The following is a 17476-nucleotide window of genomic DNA, read 5'->3' as shown; positions in this document are numbered from 1 at the left end:
GGCATCCACGATTTTAAAGATACGAGAAAACCAAAAACGCACAATCGTAGATAATGACTATATCTTTTAGAGTGCAAAATCTGAACCAGATCATATAATTATTTTAGCCAGAATCAAGAAAACAATTTTTTTCTTTCTCGCTCTGTCTCTCTCTAACACACAGGTTTCTTGGTCGGTTTTGCCAATTGCAAAATATGAGTTCAAGGATCTCAGAACCTATAAAAGCCAGAGCAACCAAATTTGGTATCCACACTCCTGTGATATCGGACCTTGACCGTTTCGTGTCCAAATTTCGCCACACCCCCTTCCGCCGCCGCAAAAGACGCAAATCTGAGGGTATCCACAAATCTCAGAGACTATTAACGCTAGAGTACCCAAATTTAGTATCCGCACTTCCGTTAGATCTCACTATAAAACGTATATCTCAAAATTTCGCCCCACCCCCTTCAGCCCACACAAAGGACGAAAATCTGTTGCATCCACAATATTGCAGATTCGAGAAAACTAAAAACGCAGAATCATAGATAATGACCATATCTATTAGATTGCTGAATCTGGATCAGATCAGATCATTTTTATAGCCAAAAGGAACAAATCAATTTGCAGTGGCTACGCAGCGCCCGACGACACGTTCTGACTGATTTTCTGTCTCTCTCGCACGCACTCTTTGTCGTGTCGTTCAATATTAGCAGCGTCTGCCGGAGGAGAGCCATACTGACTAAGTATCGGGTATAAATATAGAGTTGCGGTCTCCGCAGCAACTCACAACGTTCCCCCTCGTTTTTTTACTTACAATGCCACTGAAATGCTCCAGAACTTCTTTTTCTTCTTTACTTCTAGATATTAATCCTGAAGTTCGCTGTTGGTTTGGATTAACGTTAATTGTATAAATATCTAAAGCCTCCATTGCAAAATGAACTAAGTCAATATATACACATAAAATCTCTGGATTAAAAAGCTTTTCTTGTGTAACAAGACTTGTATCAGAAATCTGAAACTTTAAAAGATATTAGGGAAAATACAACAACAAAAAATCGATTTTAAACATACTTTTGAATTAAAAAAACCCCATGTAATTGTTTTAACTCCACCGACGAGGGTTTTGACTAAGCTTCGAAACTCAGCAACATTTACTGAACACACCCATTGAGCCCCAGATGCCGATGCTTTAGCTTGTTCACTTGTCAGCTGATCCTTGAAAGCAAATATATATATATATATATATATTTATATTATTATAGTATAAATATTGTTTACAGTACATACATCCTTTAGTTCTGGCAAGTTAATTAGTGGTAATGTTGAGTTTCCTTGAAGATTGTTGGGTGCTCCAGAGTTGGATTGTCCTTTGCTTAAAATAAAATTCATAATAATATTAAGTAATGTTAATGATTCAGAATATATTTTTCGTCAGCTTATTTAGCTTTTACACGAAATTTTAGCCAAACAATACACAGTTGAACGATTATGAAAGGAAATTTCGGCACTCCGAAAAGACGTTCACTAACTAACAACTATTAAAAATTTGTTAAAAACAGAGTGTACCTCTTCAGACAATATAAACAATCTAAACGAAAGGTAAAGCCTAGATATAACCATAGTAAATTTCAGTCCTTCGATCAGGGTCACAGCTCATAATTCGGTAAAGAGGCGCCTGCAAATCCCAACTAAATCGTACATCTACGGTAGCTCGGGAATTTGTACAGTCATGTGCTTGTGTGCAACATTAGATCACAAGTTGGGGACACCTTGGAAAGGAAGCTAAGCAATACTGCGGCTGACCGACCTTCTGGCAAAGCGGAGGGGGTTGATTTGCCGTCGACAAGCGCCCAAGACAAACGCTACACCTATGCTTCACCTTAGAACAGAAAAAGGTGACTCCCCAAGCTAAGAGGCAGCGCTCGCAGGAGACACCGGGACCGGTAGCAAAGCTCTCCTGAGTGCTGCCCAATGTCTCTTTTGCGCAGATTGCCAAGGAAAGGACGCTAATTGTCGTCCTCGAAAAAGGCAGCGCAGAGGGAAGGATTCCAAGGAGTCAGTGGAAGTGGGTGGAAGCGGCATTCGCCGACCGCTGCTTCGAACTCCTCGACAAGGACCCAGGACCACCGCCAGTCTGCAAGGATATGGGGTGGTTCCAGGGAAACGTTAAGATAATTGCCTGCGAAGACGAGCGCTCCGTGAAGCTCTACAAAGCGGTGGTGGCGCAGGTCGGCGAGATCTATGCTGGGGCGAAACTCGTCGCAGTCGACTGGAGCGAGGTGCCCAGCTGACCGAGGGCTAGAATTTGGGTGCCAGCTACCTTCAAAGAGCCAGAGCGCATCCTCAATATGTTGCAGAGGTGCAACCGAGGCCTACCGACCTCAAATTGGAAGGTAGTCAAGGTTGAGACGAAATAAGGGCCGACTAACCAGGCAATGCTCGTCCTCAACAAAGAGTCGCTGGCCACAATAGAGGCAGCAAAAGGCGAGCTAAAATTCGGCTTCAGCTCGGTCACCATCAAGGTGTTTAAATCGAACGCGACGGCCGCGGTGCTTCTTGTCGTCAACACAGACGTGCAGGACGTCGCTGCGGAGATCGAAGCGCCTGACGACGAGCTGGAGCCAGACCAAGAAGGCTTCTCTTCTGAGACGGAACTGTTGCTCGATTTTGAATCAATGTGCCGAGAGAGGGTCTCAGACGACTCGGACGCAGATATTACAGTGGTGGAGAACCTTGAAAATGGTCCTAAGGATCCTTCAAATCCCTCTCCACCACTGTAAAGCAGCATCAGCTGCCCTCATACTTAGACGCGAGCGGAGCCGCCGTAGTCCTGATCCAGGAGCCATGGGTGGTAGGAAACCAGGTCTGTGGCTTAGGGACGATGGAATACAAGATCATTGTATCCCAAAATGAAGGTAAAACCCGTAAATGCATACTTGCGAGAAAGCACCTAAATATCTTTCTGCTCCACAATAATAGCGATGGCGATAACACGTCGGCAAGCCTAGAGATAAACGGGACTCATCTCAGGCTGGTGGCGTCCTATATGGCCCACGAGGAAGATGATCCTCCCAACGACCTTGTTCGCAAACAGCGAAAGGACAGACAAAGACCTACCAATAGGTTGCTATGCCAACGCCCACCACACCCAATGGGGGAACACGGGCAAGTTCTAAGAAACCCCCTGGTGGTCTAAACAACTAAACATCCTTCGTAGGACTTGTAGGACTCTTTTCAATAGAGCCAGAAGAGCTAATAAGGATACTCACTGGGCAGACTATATAATCAGTCTTGCACTACACAAAAAGGAAACGAGGAGAGCTAAAAGAGCCTCCTGGCACAAATTTTGCTCCGGAAAGTTTTTTCAAAAACAACTCCTTTAGTAGGTTGCCTAAAAAAGAATGATGGTACGTGGACCAACTCCAGTGAGGAGTCTCTACACATTCTGCTCGACACGCATTTTCCCGGATGTACAACCACCGAGCCGATATACCTCCCAGGAGAGGGATCGGTAGAATCGATGGACCATATTCTTACAAAACGGAACATAAGCTGGGCAGTAAACAGCTTCAACCTGTTTAAATCGCCAAGCCCGGACCAGGTAATCCCGGCCCTTCAGATACGGCCATCAACTGGCTAAACAGTACTTCAAGAAGATACTGGCAATATCGCAAGCATGGCTTAAGGCTAGAATAGTTTTCATCCCTTAAGCAGGTCTTTACCTGCTTACCTCACACTCAATCCCGAAAGACTTTAGACCAATCAGTTTATCGTCTTTCCTACTCAAAACCTTTAAGAGACTTATCGGGTTACAACTACGGACAACCATTAGTCCTCAGCTGTACTCAAGAGCGCAGCATGCCTACCGGAAAGAAAAATCCACAGAAACGGCACTTCATAAAATAACCTCGAGTGTAGCAAAGTCTCAGCATCTCAAAGAATACTCATTAATAACTTTTCTCGATATCCTGGGGGTGGACTGTCACTTGGTGCTGCTCAATTGCTCATATGCAGGACGGTGACATCATAGATGTCTGTTATTAATCGGTGATTTCGGTGATTTATTCCAATCGTGCACATAACGAATAGCTCCAAAAGAGAGACCAAAAATGCATGTGGACTGTGAAGTTGAATTTACTACAAAGTGAGTTCTCGATTTGAAAATAAAAAAATAAATATATGTATAATCGACAAGTAATATTGCAAGCTAAAATTAATATTGAAAAGAAGGTATTTACTATGCAATACAACTGTGTTTAGGATATAATGTGCTGTAGTTTTGTTTTAATAATTAATTGTTCCCAGTGTTATTGTCTGTTAGGCCGTCAGCCGTCGGGTGCTATAGGGGGATAAACGGATGTCGGGTCGGCTCGTCACAACTGTAGACTTGGAAAGGGGCACGGGTGCCTCGGGTTCATGGCTTGCCCTGGATCCAAGGCGACTGTGCTCCGCGTCATAGGATACAGGTGGGCACGAGCGAACCGGCACCCGCCGTAACTGTACACACCGGCGGACGTGCGACTATACTCTCCCCGTGAGGGCGGCTGGAAACAGGTCCTGGTACGGTCATGTCTCTGCCAGGATGCTGGCTAATTGTAGTCGGGCGGAGAGAAGAAAACTCTCAGTGAAATAACCCCAATCCAAGGTGACACTGTCATATGCCGAGGGATGCATGGCCGAGGGGGTGCTCGGTCGCTTATATGCGGACTCTGGATACCTGCCGACCTCCAGTTTTAATAAGGCTTCCCGGGGCACGCGGGCTATGCCCCGGGCGACTAACCCCTTCCCGCCTACTCGTGGGACCAAATATGCCAAACTCAAACATTAACATTAATACAAAAAACACCGCAAAGGAGCACGGCACTCCTCCTAAAGTGCCGGAGGGAAAAGACCATCCCTCTACAAACGCATCTGGGAAACCAGTGCCCAAAAAGACGGGGAAGGAGACTAAGTCGGTCCACCGTCTCGAGGCAGCAGGCGCTGTGAGGAGAGGACCGAAAAGCCAATCGGGCCAATCCACGTCGGGGGGCCCCAAGGGCGACCCGGTTACCGGGGGGGCGACCATGCAGAGCGATATCGCGGCTGGCGGACCCCTTGGGACCGGGAACCCCTTGACAACCCCGGCAGGCGGCGCCTCTGCCTCGAAAGATAGGCCCAAGTTTCAGGACAAAAGACGTGCGGCCTTCATCCTGGGCAACGACGACCCGGTGTTCCTGGCGTCTGCCCAGGGAATCGAATCGCGGCGATGGGCCAAGACAGTCCTGCCCGACTACCAGCCAGCCAAAGCTGGCAAGGCCACAGCCAAGGCGCCAAGCAAGCGGCAACGCTCGGCGGAGGACACCGCCACACAAGTCCAACAGGCCAAGAGGACAAAGACATTGAGCAACCGCTCGTTTGCCGAGGTGGCGAGGGGAAAAACCCTGATTGGAGTCCTAGACAGGGGCTCTTAAGACGGGCAGATCCCTAGGGACAAGTGGCACCTCGTGGAAAACGAGCTCCAAGACCGTTTCCTCCAGGAGTTGGAGGAGAATGGAGGACCACCGCCCAAGTGTGAGGACGCCGGGTGGCACCAAGGCAGGGTGAAAGCCATCGCCTGCCAAGATGCTCGCTCGGCGGCCCTCTACGCGAAGGCGGTAGCGTCGCTCAAGGAGGTCTACCCAGGAGCCCAGCTGGAGGTCGTGAAGTGGGAGGACATCCCCAGCAAGCCGAGGGCCAGAGCGTGGGTCTCGGCGAAGCCTGCAGAGCCGGATAAGATTCTCCGGATTCTGCAGGTCTGCAACCCCCACCTTCCCACAGCCGATTGGAAGGTGGCCAAAGTAGAGGAGAGCAACGGGCAGAGGCGCCAAATTATCCTCGTCCTGAACGAGGAGTCGGTCAGACTTCTCCACGACACGGAGGGCGCTGTGGACTACGGCTACAAGAAAGTAGTCGTAGTACCATACAAGTCCGACTCCAAAGGCATGCAGCCGACGGTCGAGCCAGACCTGGAGCCCCCGGAGATCCCTAGTACGGAGATCAAGCCTGCGGTGTCAGACGTGGCATCAGTGGTGTCGGATGACATTTTAGATGGTTACGTCTCAGACGTGAGCGATCTCACTAGGGATCTCAAACACATCGGGGTCGCGGAGGAGTTGGACTCTTCGGAGAGCGACCACGAAAGGACAATGGTGGAGGTGGACCTCAGGAATGTCACTGATACTCCTGCAGATAAACCTCCACCATTGTAAGGCAGCATGCGCTGCTCTTCTGCTCCACCTAGCCAAGGGTGGAGCCGACATAGTCCTCAGGAGCCCTGGATCCTCGGAAACAGGGTCTCTGGTCTGAGGACTCCTGACTATAAGCTATACGTAGCTGACTCCGCAGGTAAAACTCGCACCTGCATCCTTGCAAAAAGAGATTTGCACTTATTTTTGCTCCCAAATTTCAGCAATGAAGACCAAACAGCAGTGAGCCTCGAAGGCCAGGGGTGCTCACTGAGAATCTGCTCCACGTACATGGGTCACGACCAACCAGACCCCCCTCCACAGGCGCTCAGGGCGCTAATCACAGACTGCGAGGCCAAGGACACCGGCCTAATCGTAGGGTGCGACGCCAACGCACACCACTGCCAGTGGGGAAGCACTGACACCAACGAAAGGGGTGAGTACCTCTTCAACTATTTACTGACCACTCAGATGGTCCTTTTAAATAGGGGGAGTGATCCCACCTTCATTATTAAAAACCGCAAGGAGGTCCTTGACCTCACACTTGCCTCTCACGAGTTACACGGGAACATCGTATCCTGGAGGGTCCTGGAAGAGCACTCCTTCTCGGACCACAGGTACGTGGAAACCGTATTCTCTTTTTCACTACCGAGACCAGCTCAATTTCGTAACCTTAGGCGGACAAACTGGGCTCGGTACTCAGACCATCTCTGTCGTGTTCTCCCTGAGACTCCACCTGAGGAGGAGATCTCCAGGGAAGCCACGACTCATCTTGTTAAACTATTTACCGACGCCTGCAATGAGGCGCTCGATAAATCCTGCCCCTCTAGCAAGAGCAGAGGCCGGAAGAAACCTGAATGGTGGAATCCGAAACTGAGGGAACTCCGGAAAGCCTCCCGAAGACTCTTCAATAAAGCTAAGGCCGAAAACGCTGAGCAGAACTGGGCCGATTACAAGGCCAGTCTGTCAGTTTACAATAAAGAACTGAGGAAAGCCAAACGCGCCTCATGGCGTAAGTTCTGTAGCGACATTGAGAATAACTCGGAAGCCTCGCGCTTGCGCAAAGTCCTCTCGAAGACTACACCCACTCTGGGCTACCTGAAGAACGCCGACCAATCATGGACAACGTCCAGTAATGAGTCGCTATATCTTCTCCTTAACACCCACTTTCCCGGCTGAGATGAAAACAGACCACACTACATCGCGGCTCCCTCCGTTGCCTCAAGTGGTATCATGAACCTGCTAAGCCAGGAGAACATTTCGTGGGCAATAAAAAGCTTCAAACCATACAAATCCGCGGGACCAGATGGCATCATCCCTGCCCAACTGATTCACGCTGGACAAAAAGGCACTAGTTGGCTCAAAAGGATATATGAGGGAATCTTCTCCCATGGATATATCCCGGAAACCTGGCTTCATACCAAAGTCGTCTTCATCCCCAAGGCAGGCAAGCCCTCGCACACTGCCCCCAAAGGTTTCAGACCCATAAGTCTATCGTCCTTCCTTCTGAAGACGATGGAACGGCTTTTGGGGATGCATCTCACGGTAAATATTCCGCCTAGTCTATTCTCAGACTCCCAGCATGCCTATCGGAAAGGAAGATCCACCGAAACGGCCCTACACACGATCACATCAATCATAGAAGCGTCCATCAACTGTAAGGAATACACCCTGGTAGCCTTCCTGGACATAGAAGGCGCCTTTAATAACATCCTACCGACCGCCATCACGGGTGCACTGACGGAACTGGGGGTTTACTCCCGAACGGTGAGCCTGATCGATCAGATGCTACAATGCAGGACGGTTGAGGCATCACTGGGGACGTCAACGTCCACCAGATTTGTCAGTAGAGGCACCCCGCAGGGCGGAGTCCTCTCGCCCCTCCTATGGAACGTGGCAGTGAACGAACTGCTGCGGGAGATAGAGGGGGGTGGCTGCCGCGTGGTGGCGTATGCGGACGATGTTGCTATAGCATTCTCGGGTAAATTCCCGCAGACGCTATGTGAGTGCCTGACAAGCACTCTCAAGAAGATGTCAAAATGGGCAGACAAATGCGGGTTAGGCGTCAACCCGTCTAAAACGGAACTGGTGCTCTTCACTAGGAAGTACAAAGTACCGGCACTGATTCCCCCAAGACTATGTGGGGAAGCGCTAATCTTCAGCAACAACGCCAAGTATCTTGGTCTAATCCTCGATAGAAAGCTCGATTGGAAATTGAGCATAGAGGATAGAGTAAAGAAGGCCACAGTAGCCCTCTATACTTGCAGGAAAGCCATCGGACTAAGATGGGGAATGACCCCCTATATAGTTCGGTGGCTTTACACCACCATCATACGACCGATCATGCTCTATGGAGCGGTAGTATGGTGGCCAGCCTTAGACAAAAGGACATGCCTCAACAAACTCAGCAGAGTTCAACGCATGGCAGAGCTATGCATAACTGGCGGGCTACGCACTACTCCAGGGGAAGCCCTGGATACTGTGCTGGACCTCCTCCCCATAGATCTCATGGGAAAGAAAGTGGCAACACTTTCCGCACTCAGAATGAGAGAAGCCAGACTGTGGAAAGCGTCCGCGGTCGGGCACTCGGGAATCCTGACGAGACACCCGCAATTACCAGAGAGGACAGATTATTGTGTCCCTACTGATCACCTCTCGACGCCTTTCCAGGTATCAATCCCACTTAGGGAGGACTGGGAGATGGGCGAACCAGGCCCCGCAAATGCGGTTCACTTCTACACTGATGGCTCAAAGTTAGACGGCCGCGTGGGAGGCGGAGTCTACTGCAGCGAGCTGAACATCAGTCATTGCTTCAGGCTCCCGGACCACTGCAGTGTGTTCCAAGCGGAGGTTGTAGCCATCAAGGAGGCCATTTCCATCGTCTCCAAACTATTTCTAGACACGCACTTAGTGTGCGTTTTCTCGGACAGCCAAGCAGCTATTAAAGCTCTAGGCTCAATATCGTCGAACTCAGCGACTGTAAATGACTGCCGCAGGTCTCTGCACGAGATCGCAGAGCAGTTAGACCTCTTCCTTATATGGGTCCCAGGCCATAGGGACATCGAGGGGAACGACGCCGCCGACGAGCTAGCAAGGCAGGGTACTACAATTCCTCTCCTTATGGAGAGGGAGCAGGTAGCGATGCCTCTGGCTACGTGTAGGCTCCTCACGCACGAATTGTTTGAGCAAAATGCCAATAGGAGATGGCAGCAAACAGCTTCCTGTAAAATCTCAAGATTGATATGGCCATATCGATCGAAGAAGCGCTCAGCCGAGCTGTATAGGCTCAGCAGAGCACAGTGCTCTGCAGTTACTCGAGCCATTACGGGACACTGGCAGATTGGCACTCATGCCTCTAGACTGTCAATCCCTCATAACGACTTCTGCAGGAGTTGTCGCGACGAGGAAGAAGAGGAATCGGTCGCCCACTTCTTCTGCCACTGCCCAGCCCTTGGAAATCGTCGTCTTCGTTTTCTCGGGGCTGCTTTCCTAACAGACATTTCGGACCTGTCCGAAATCAAACCGGGGACCTTGTCCAGATTCATCCAAGCCTCCGGATGGGACTGCCCTTAATTTGCAACAGCCTGTTTCTCCACGGTTTCTAGGCACTGGGAAGGGGCACACGCCCATGCGGCACCACAACGGACCTTCTATAGGTCCAAGTGAGCTTGGGAGGGTTTCATCACTCTCCCAGGCTACCGCCTGAACCTAACCTAACCTATTGTCTGTTACTTGTTATTGGACAAGGACATAGGCACAATATACATATCAATGTATGCTTTCTCGCATTCATTTTTTGATAAGTGGTTCTTAAATAATGGGTCATTTCCTGAAAAAGCTAATAAAGTTTATGAAGGTCTATAGCAGCAGTTTAAAGACGTCATTCTCGTGATGTCATTAAACATGCTTTAGTATCCATTGAAGAGCTCTCCGAAGAAGCTGCTGAGTCTAGGAGTAAGGATATAAAAATGTATCGACTCCATCACACTCGGAAGATCTCACGTGTCGCAACAAATACAGATTTATTAAACAGATTATTGTTGGGCTCGGATCCATTTTTAACTGGGCAACGAAAACTTCAAAACCAAAATAAATCTATTCTTTTCAAATCTGTTTTAGATTTACTTAATTAATTTAATTCATTTCACATCATTTAATATTTGTTTTTATTTTTATTTTTCGTTCAACAAAATGTAATAAAAATTAATTGATTATGTTTAGTTTCTTAAATTAGTAGTACAGTAGTAGTAACCATTTCCGTACAGCACCGTCCACTGTGCGGCGTTGCAATTATCTTTGCGGGGAAATAGCCCCAAACACTATGCGACCTAATGACCGCAAAGCTTGCTCGATTGTTCGGATGGACAGAATCGCGCGAATTGGGATTAAATCCGTCGAAAACGGAACTCGTGTTATTCACAAATAAATACAACGTCCCGGCCCTCAACCCCCAAATACTAAATGGATACAGGCTCTCCCTCAGCGACAGTGCCATTTACTTAGGGTTGGTAATTGACAAAAAGCTTAACTGGAACCTGAATGTCAAGGATAGAGTGAAGAAGGCAACGATAGCACTCTATACTTAGGACTTAGGACTATAAGGACAATCACCAATCAGCTGGGAGCTTGACCTTGCAGGAAAAGAGCGGTCAGAAATGGAAGCAATACGTCTTAGAGACTCTGAACAAAGGGTACCTGAACACATAGGTCACTCATCTATACTATATAAAAACAACATTGTCCCAGCAAGCTGCGATCAGATTTCTTAACGTGATATCCTCGAACTCGGCTACTGTGGCAAGCTTCTGCAAATCTCTTCACGAGATGGCTCAGCAATTTGCTATCAGCATAATATGGGTGCCGGGCCACCGGGACATCGAGGGCAACTGAATAACGGACGGGCTCACCAGATCTGGTACTACGACCCCCCTTCCCCAAGATAAGGATATTTGTATGCCTATTGCCACCTGCAAGCTCATCATAAAAGAGCAATACTGGCAGACGAAAAGTGGTAAATAGGACCACTTTGTCGCACAACTCGACAAACAAGACCGACCATAGATAAGAAGCGCACCTCAGAGCTCTGCAAACTAGGCAGGAAAAGCTGCAACGCAGTCATACGTTCCCTCACAGGATATTGGCTAATAGACACCCACGCTCACAGGCTGGGTGCCGCACATCATGAGTTTTGCCGCAGCTGCAGAGACGAGGACGAGGAGGATACAGTGGAACACCTGTTCTACTCCTGTCCAGCTCTCAGCAGAAGACGGCTACAACACTTAGGCTATGCCTTTCTCAACGACATCTCGGAGATGTCTACGTTATGTCCAGAAAGATCGCAAACTTTATAAGATCATCTGGCTAGGACAACTGTTGACATGAAGTCTCACTGCAGGAAGGGAATGATCCCAAGCGGTATCACAATTGGCCGAAACCGGCCTAAGTATGCAAGTTTGTACCTTATGGTTACCAGATTCAACGTTCTATTTTATCATATAAGTAACTCGACTAAATATTTGTCTTGCTGAGATTGAGATATGATCGATTCGTCTCTTATTATATATGTAGAGGGCAGTGTTGTTAAATGTTACTTTTTTTTTTTTTTTTGAGATTCAGCGTTACAACTTCCAAATATTTCAATCCCATAGAATAAGGTGGGTGTCAAATATGTCTTAGCTATCATTAGTTTGAGTATATCTGGTAAGTATTTTTGTGTTGGTGCGAGTTCTCTTAGTAGACTATATGCTCTACCAGTAGCTTTCACTACCTGGTTAGTCCAAGAAAGCGAATTGTTAAATTTTAATCCTAAGTTGTCCACAAGATTTACGTAATTTATTTGTTTTCCTTCGATTTCAAGCTTTGGATAGGCAATCGTATTTAGTTGCTTCTTGTATATTATTACACATTTACATTTATCCGCATTAAGTGTCAGACCATTACGCTTCGCCCAGCTACTAACATTGAACAAATCACTGTTACACACACTTATACAATCAATTTTACTCAATGGACGACTAATATACATTTGGAGGTCATCCGCATACAGATGACTTTTACAATTTAACAGACGTCTGGCAGGTCATTCACATATAATGAGAAACAAAGGTGGTCCTTTGTTTCGCTATTAACCGTGACAAATGCTTTACTGAAGTCAAGAAGTACTAATAGCGCCACATTTCCTTTATCTTGTTTTAATCGAATGTCTTCCGTTATATTTACTATTGCCGTTTTTGCAGCAGGAGAACTTAAATGCTTTGAAGTCGACAGCCTGTTTTATTGTTCTGCTATAACCTGACAATTAGTAAAAATCGCAACTAGAGCCCGCTGGACCGGAGTCAACCTATAATTTAATTTGGAAAAAGTTTTCCGAATTTTCAGCCGTAGTACAGCTTCTTTGTCTTCTGTAACCTGAAAATTTGTCACTTAGTAGTGAATTGCCATCTATTAAAGTTCGAATTTGTTGTGACATTAATTTTGCAAAGACTTTTGACAAAAACGATAGAATTAATATTGGTCTATACTTATTTTTTCCTTTAGGGACAGGTGTTATTTTCGCAAGCTTCCATGTACTTGGAAATATGGATTTTGTTAAGACAGTGTTGCAAATTTAAGTCACATGTGGCAATATTTTCGGTAGTAAGATTTTTAGAAATTTGGATTGTATTAAATTTTGTTCTTTATAGTTTTAAATTCTTGATAATAAACAGACGTTATGTAGCGTTTTCATTTTTTATATGATTTGTCCCTTACTGATATATTGTAAGCAATACATTGGTTGAACCATAGATTTTTCTTTGGTGACATCTTTAATTTACGCAGCGGTACGAATTTCTCATAAAGACATGTTATGTGAGCTCGTAGTTGTTCTACTTGAGAATTAACATCATCCATGTTAAATATTATATTCCAGTTATATGTATTGAATTCGTCATTAAGTTTGGTAATGTCAATGCTCTTAAAATTTCGGTACCATATGTCGTCGTCAGTCTTTTTACAATTAAAATCATAAGTCAGGAAAAGTAGGTCGTGTCTGGAAAATGTTGGGATAGATAACTGATCATAAAGAACGATTTTTTCTTTATCATTGACAAAACAAAGGTCCAATAATGTACTTGCAGTGTTTGAGAAATGTGTTGGTCTACTATTATTGACTAGATGCAAGCCTAACGATGCCATCGCTGACTCCATATGTCGTTCTTTCAGTATATTGCTGTTTAGATCCCCGATTATAATTACGTCAGTATAGCTTACAGATAGGTCTGAAATTGCATCAATTACTTGTTGGCAGATTGTATTGCGGTGTGGTCTGTACAGGCAGTCCAATAGTAATTTAAGAGAACTGTTAGAGGCCGATATTCTATTGCACTTTCTGGAGGGTACTTGCATATTAATTTGGATTTGAGTTTCTTGTTTATGTATACAGCAACACCCCCACCATTTCCTTCCCAATCAGATCGGTATAGATCAAATCCGGTACACAAAATGACATTATCATGCGGCATGAACCACGTTTCCGAAACACAAACTACATACATCAACATTTGAACAATCAAACATTTATCGGAACTCATTAATCTTACCATACAAATTCTTTTCATCTTTTTGTTTTGCCAGCGTACGAATCAATATCCTACTATTCGTTGGAAGTCTATTTATATTATGGACCATTTAAAAGACATTCAATCGCATATTAACAGCACACGAAATATACACAAATCACTTCTAGCTCTAAAAAAACATTAAACATTAACTACTGTTAAACGGAGATCACACGCAATGTTCCCTTTGGCGCACTCAACACATTGTGTGCTTAGATCTCTAACTTGCGCACGTATTTCTTGCCTACCGTGTTGCTCATTTTTGAGTTGGATAATGCTGCTCCATTTCGTGGATTACCTCTCCCGCCTTTTCCAATTGCAGGACACGTTTAGTAAGTTTCTTCACATCTTCTGCCATACCAAGAATTTGATTGGTCAGTGCTGTGAACTTTTCCTCTAAGGCCTGAAATACACCCTCAGACTTTTGCGTATGTTTAGCAAACATTCTGTCCAGTGCTTTCTGTATATTATCTGGTATATCCTTAGAACTCCTGGAACGCTTGAGATGAGTTCCAGATTTTTCTCTCAGACGTTTTGATACTAGAGCCATGTTTAAACGTTTTTCCTTTATGGTACTGTTTGGCAGCGTTTTACACTGCGTTGCTTATTTTGAAATACTGCTTTTTAAAGGTATTGATATACTGCTTTGCCGACTCCGTTACTATGCGTTGCCAATCGCTTTGCTGTCTGCATTGCTTGCAACTCCGAAATGATCAAATGCTGGATTACCAAGAGTGGTTCAAAACAATAACAACCCATGTGAACCATGTGTAGTGAACCCATGCAACTACATATGCAACACTCTGTTATATATATAAATTCATATATGTAAGAAGGAGTGGGCCAGCTGGCCTATTGAAGGGGCAGCGGGGAGCAGCAACAGCAGTAATAACAGCAGCAGAGGAACAGCTGATGAGCAGCAACAGCAGTAGTAACAGCAGCAGATCAACAGCGGACAGAGAAGAAGAGGAACAGAGCGAAGCAGTGAAAAGGAGAGAACAGCAGCATACGGACGCGACGCAAGCAGCAGCAGAAAATCAGCAGAAATAAGCCGTAACATTAAGAACTTGTGTAAGCACACATACCAGGCCATCGCGATAATAATACGAATAAACAATACTCTAAATAATATCTTACATATATAAGCGCGTATATAAACGTAGTGACATAAACAACTATTTTTTACACATTCCTTTTGTACAGCAACATGATCTGCCGCTTAAGCGCGGATTAGCTAGCTGGCCAAACTGCTGATCAAGGCAGGAAAAAACAGGCAGACCCTAAACGCACTCATTCGGCGGCTAAGGGTCTCTTTCAATAATCCACTTAATGCTGATTGTTAAGCTATTAAGCGTTTTTAATAACCGTTGCAATATTTAATTTAATGAAAGTCGAGAGGGTTTATAAAATTCACAATTTATTTGCACATGTAAGCCAACTTATCGCGTATGTACATATGGGACGAACGAATGAAGCGAGGATGTTACTCCAATAGCTGCAACGATTAGCTCAAGACTGCCCATGCAAGGGCTGACGGGCCATTTATATTGCGATTTATTGCGATTTAAAGAGACGAAAGAATTCCGCTGCATGCGAATGTGCGGTAGCAAATGATTTTTGCAGTGGTGGCATTGGAAACGACAACACCAAAATGCAATCCTTTGGGCCGCACCACTGGCAATAATTTAAAATATTTAAGCTGCTTGGCCCGACACTGATCATGCATTAACATAGACTCAGGCAAAGACCGCTCGCACTAATAGTGGTACTCTCTTCATAAGATGCATGGGAGAACTCTCACTCTCCGATAAACATAAGAACAATTGTACCCTAGGCTAAGACTCAAAAGTATTCCAATAAACAGTCACTTATCAGAACTCAAACCCAACGGATCTTTTTCTTCGTACTGAAATCTTTACAATTCTTCTTCCAAAGCACAGCCAATAACAAATATTTTTCCACTGTATTTTATTAAAGTTGGCGTGGTAGTGTTGACTTCAATTATTTCCACAATGCGTCTTTCAATGCGGACACAGTTTATGATGTGAATAAAACATTCTGTTTAATAAATAATTGTGTATCACTCGAGTTTTTCACGATTTTGTTCCTCTGAATGTTGCGCACGACTTGCGTGCTTGCTTGCTGTTTTGTTGGTGAGTTTTTCAACATTGGTTTTTCGAGCCGGATCTTCGCCTTCCCCATAAGGAGAAGCTCACCCCAGCTAGCATCCGCGGATCGCTCCAACTCCAAGATAAGTACGACTCTTCGATTGTGCCCAAAACCAGTACAGTGATTTTGGGCAAGTTTCCATCCCAGTCCGAGTTCCCGTGGGAAACGTTCTTCAACGTTCTTTCGGTTTTATAAAGATATAGAATAACAAATCACAATCAATCTTTGTTTAACTAATTATATTGTCAATAAAAATAACACACGATTCCATACATACGGCACATATGCATTTATCTTACATATACGTTCGCATTTTAATTTAGCATATTCTTGAACATCTACATATATACATATATACATATATATATTATATATATTTTATATAAAACGTTTATATACCGTCATCCTAAATGTTCGTTCTTGGATGAACATTTCCTCATTGATCGTAGTATTTATATCTATACATTCCGGGCACTATGGTCCAACCGGCAGTCAGTTCCGCACGGTCTAAGTGCTTGCCTAGGCTGCAAGCAGACTAGCCCGCTTCGACCAAAAGTACACCAACCCGCTCGCTCTCCCATGTCCATCAAGATCAACTCCGAAGCCTGTGGGCGAAGGTGGACGCGGAGTTCGAGGCCTGTTCCGTGGAGATGGCGGATCGAGAGGGTGTAGCTGATGTCCAAGGGATGAACGATAACCGAACCGAACGATCAGCTCGAGCCCGCGACTTACCCTTACACGCCGCAACTGGCCGTTCAAGTGACGACTACCGGAGATTGCCGCCTCCCTCTATGCGACACTAAAGTTTTCAGCGGGGTCTACCAGCATTGGCTCACGTTCCGAGACCTGTTCACCGCCATTTATATAAAACACCTGAGGCTGGCTCCAGTGGAAAAACTGTTCCATCTCAACAAAAAAAAAACGAGCGGTGAGGTCCACGACATAGTGGCACAGGCTCCACTCACGAACGAAGGTTTCGAGTCCGCATGGAACGCCCTACGTGAGGGAGCGCAGCAGTAAGATCCTTTTCAGTCTGCCCCAAATCCGTTCCGAGTCAGCAACAGCGCTAAAAGAGCTTCAGAGGGCCGTCCACAAGTGCCTTACGACAATCACCCGCTCCGAGCGATAAGGAAATCCTTATCCTAGGATGGTTCACTCGTTCGAGGCCACAGTGACTCAAAAGAGGATCACGTGTGATCTCTGCTCCAAAGAGAATCATCCAATCCGTTTATGCCCTCACTTCCTTCAAATGCCCGCTCCAATTACATTAAGCCAAAGCTGCTTTGCTTGAGCTGCTTTCAAAGAGGCCACCAGATACGAGAATGCCAAAGCACCCACAATTGCATCACTTGTGGAGATCGGCACCAAACGCTTGTATACCGTAGCAACCCAGCAAACTCCAGCGAACTCCAAAACGGTACAAAATTCCTCAGCGTGGCCCGAGCTAAATCTACGAGTGCCAAGCGCATAAAGAGACTTGACGAGGCTTCCATGGGCGGGTCCTACATTTTTCGAGAGCTCTCCAAT

General features: G+C 45.8%; 1 protein-coding gene across 7 annotated transcripts in view; it reads right to left on the bottom strand.

Annotated features, from left to right (window-relative positions):
• Positions 1-17476, bottom strand: part of Nipped-A (Transcription-associated protein Nipped-A) — a 149885-nt gene that overhangs the window by 89866 nt on the left and 42543 nt on the right. For 5 of the 7 annotated variants that reach the window (XR_004468853.1, XM_033378556.1, XM_033378558.1 and 2 more), the window contains 3 exons: positions 1267-1351; positions 1051-1194; positions 794-997 (listed from right to left, as the gene is read on the bottom strand). The exons of 1 other annotated variant lie outside the window; for it this stretch is intronic. Coding sequence is in view for 5 of the 6 variants with exons in the window: in XM_033378556.1 (XP_033234447.1) it covers positions 794-997; positions 1051-1194; positions 1267-1351 (433 nt within the window). In the remaining variant the exon portion in view is untranslated. Of the gene's footprint in view, positions 1-793; positions 998-1050; positions 1195-1266; positions 1352-17476 lie in introns of those variants that run through there. One more of the 7 variants, XM_033378560.1, reaches the window with a different exon arrangement.

Source organism: Drosophila pseudoobscura, chromosome 3 (genome assembly GCF_009870125.1).
Source record: "Drosophila pseudoobscura strain MV-25-SWS-2005 chromosome 3, UCI_Dpse_MV25, whole genome shotgun sequence".
Classification (NCBI taxonomy): Eukaryota; Metazoa; Arthropoda; class Insecta; order Diptera; family Drosophilidae; genus Drosophila; species Drosophila pseudoobscura.
Note: the sequence above shows the minus strand (reverse complement) of the source record. Positions and strands in the feature narration are given on the sequence as shown.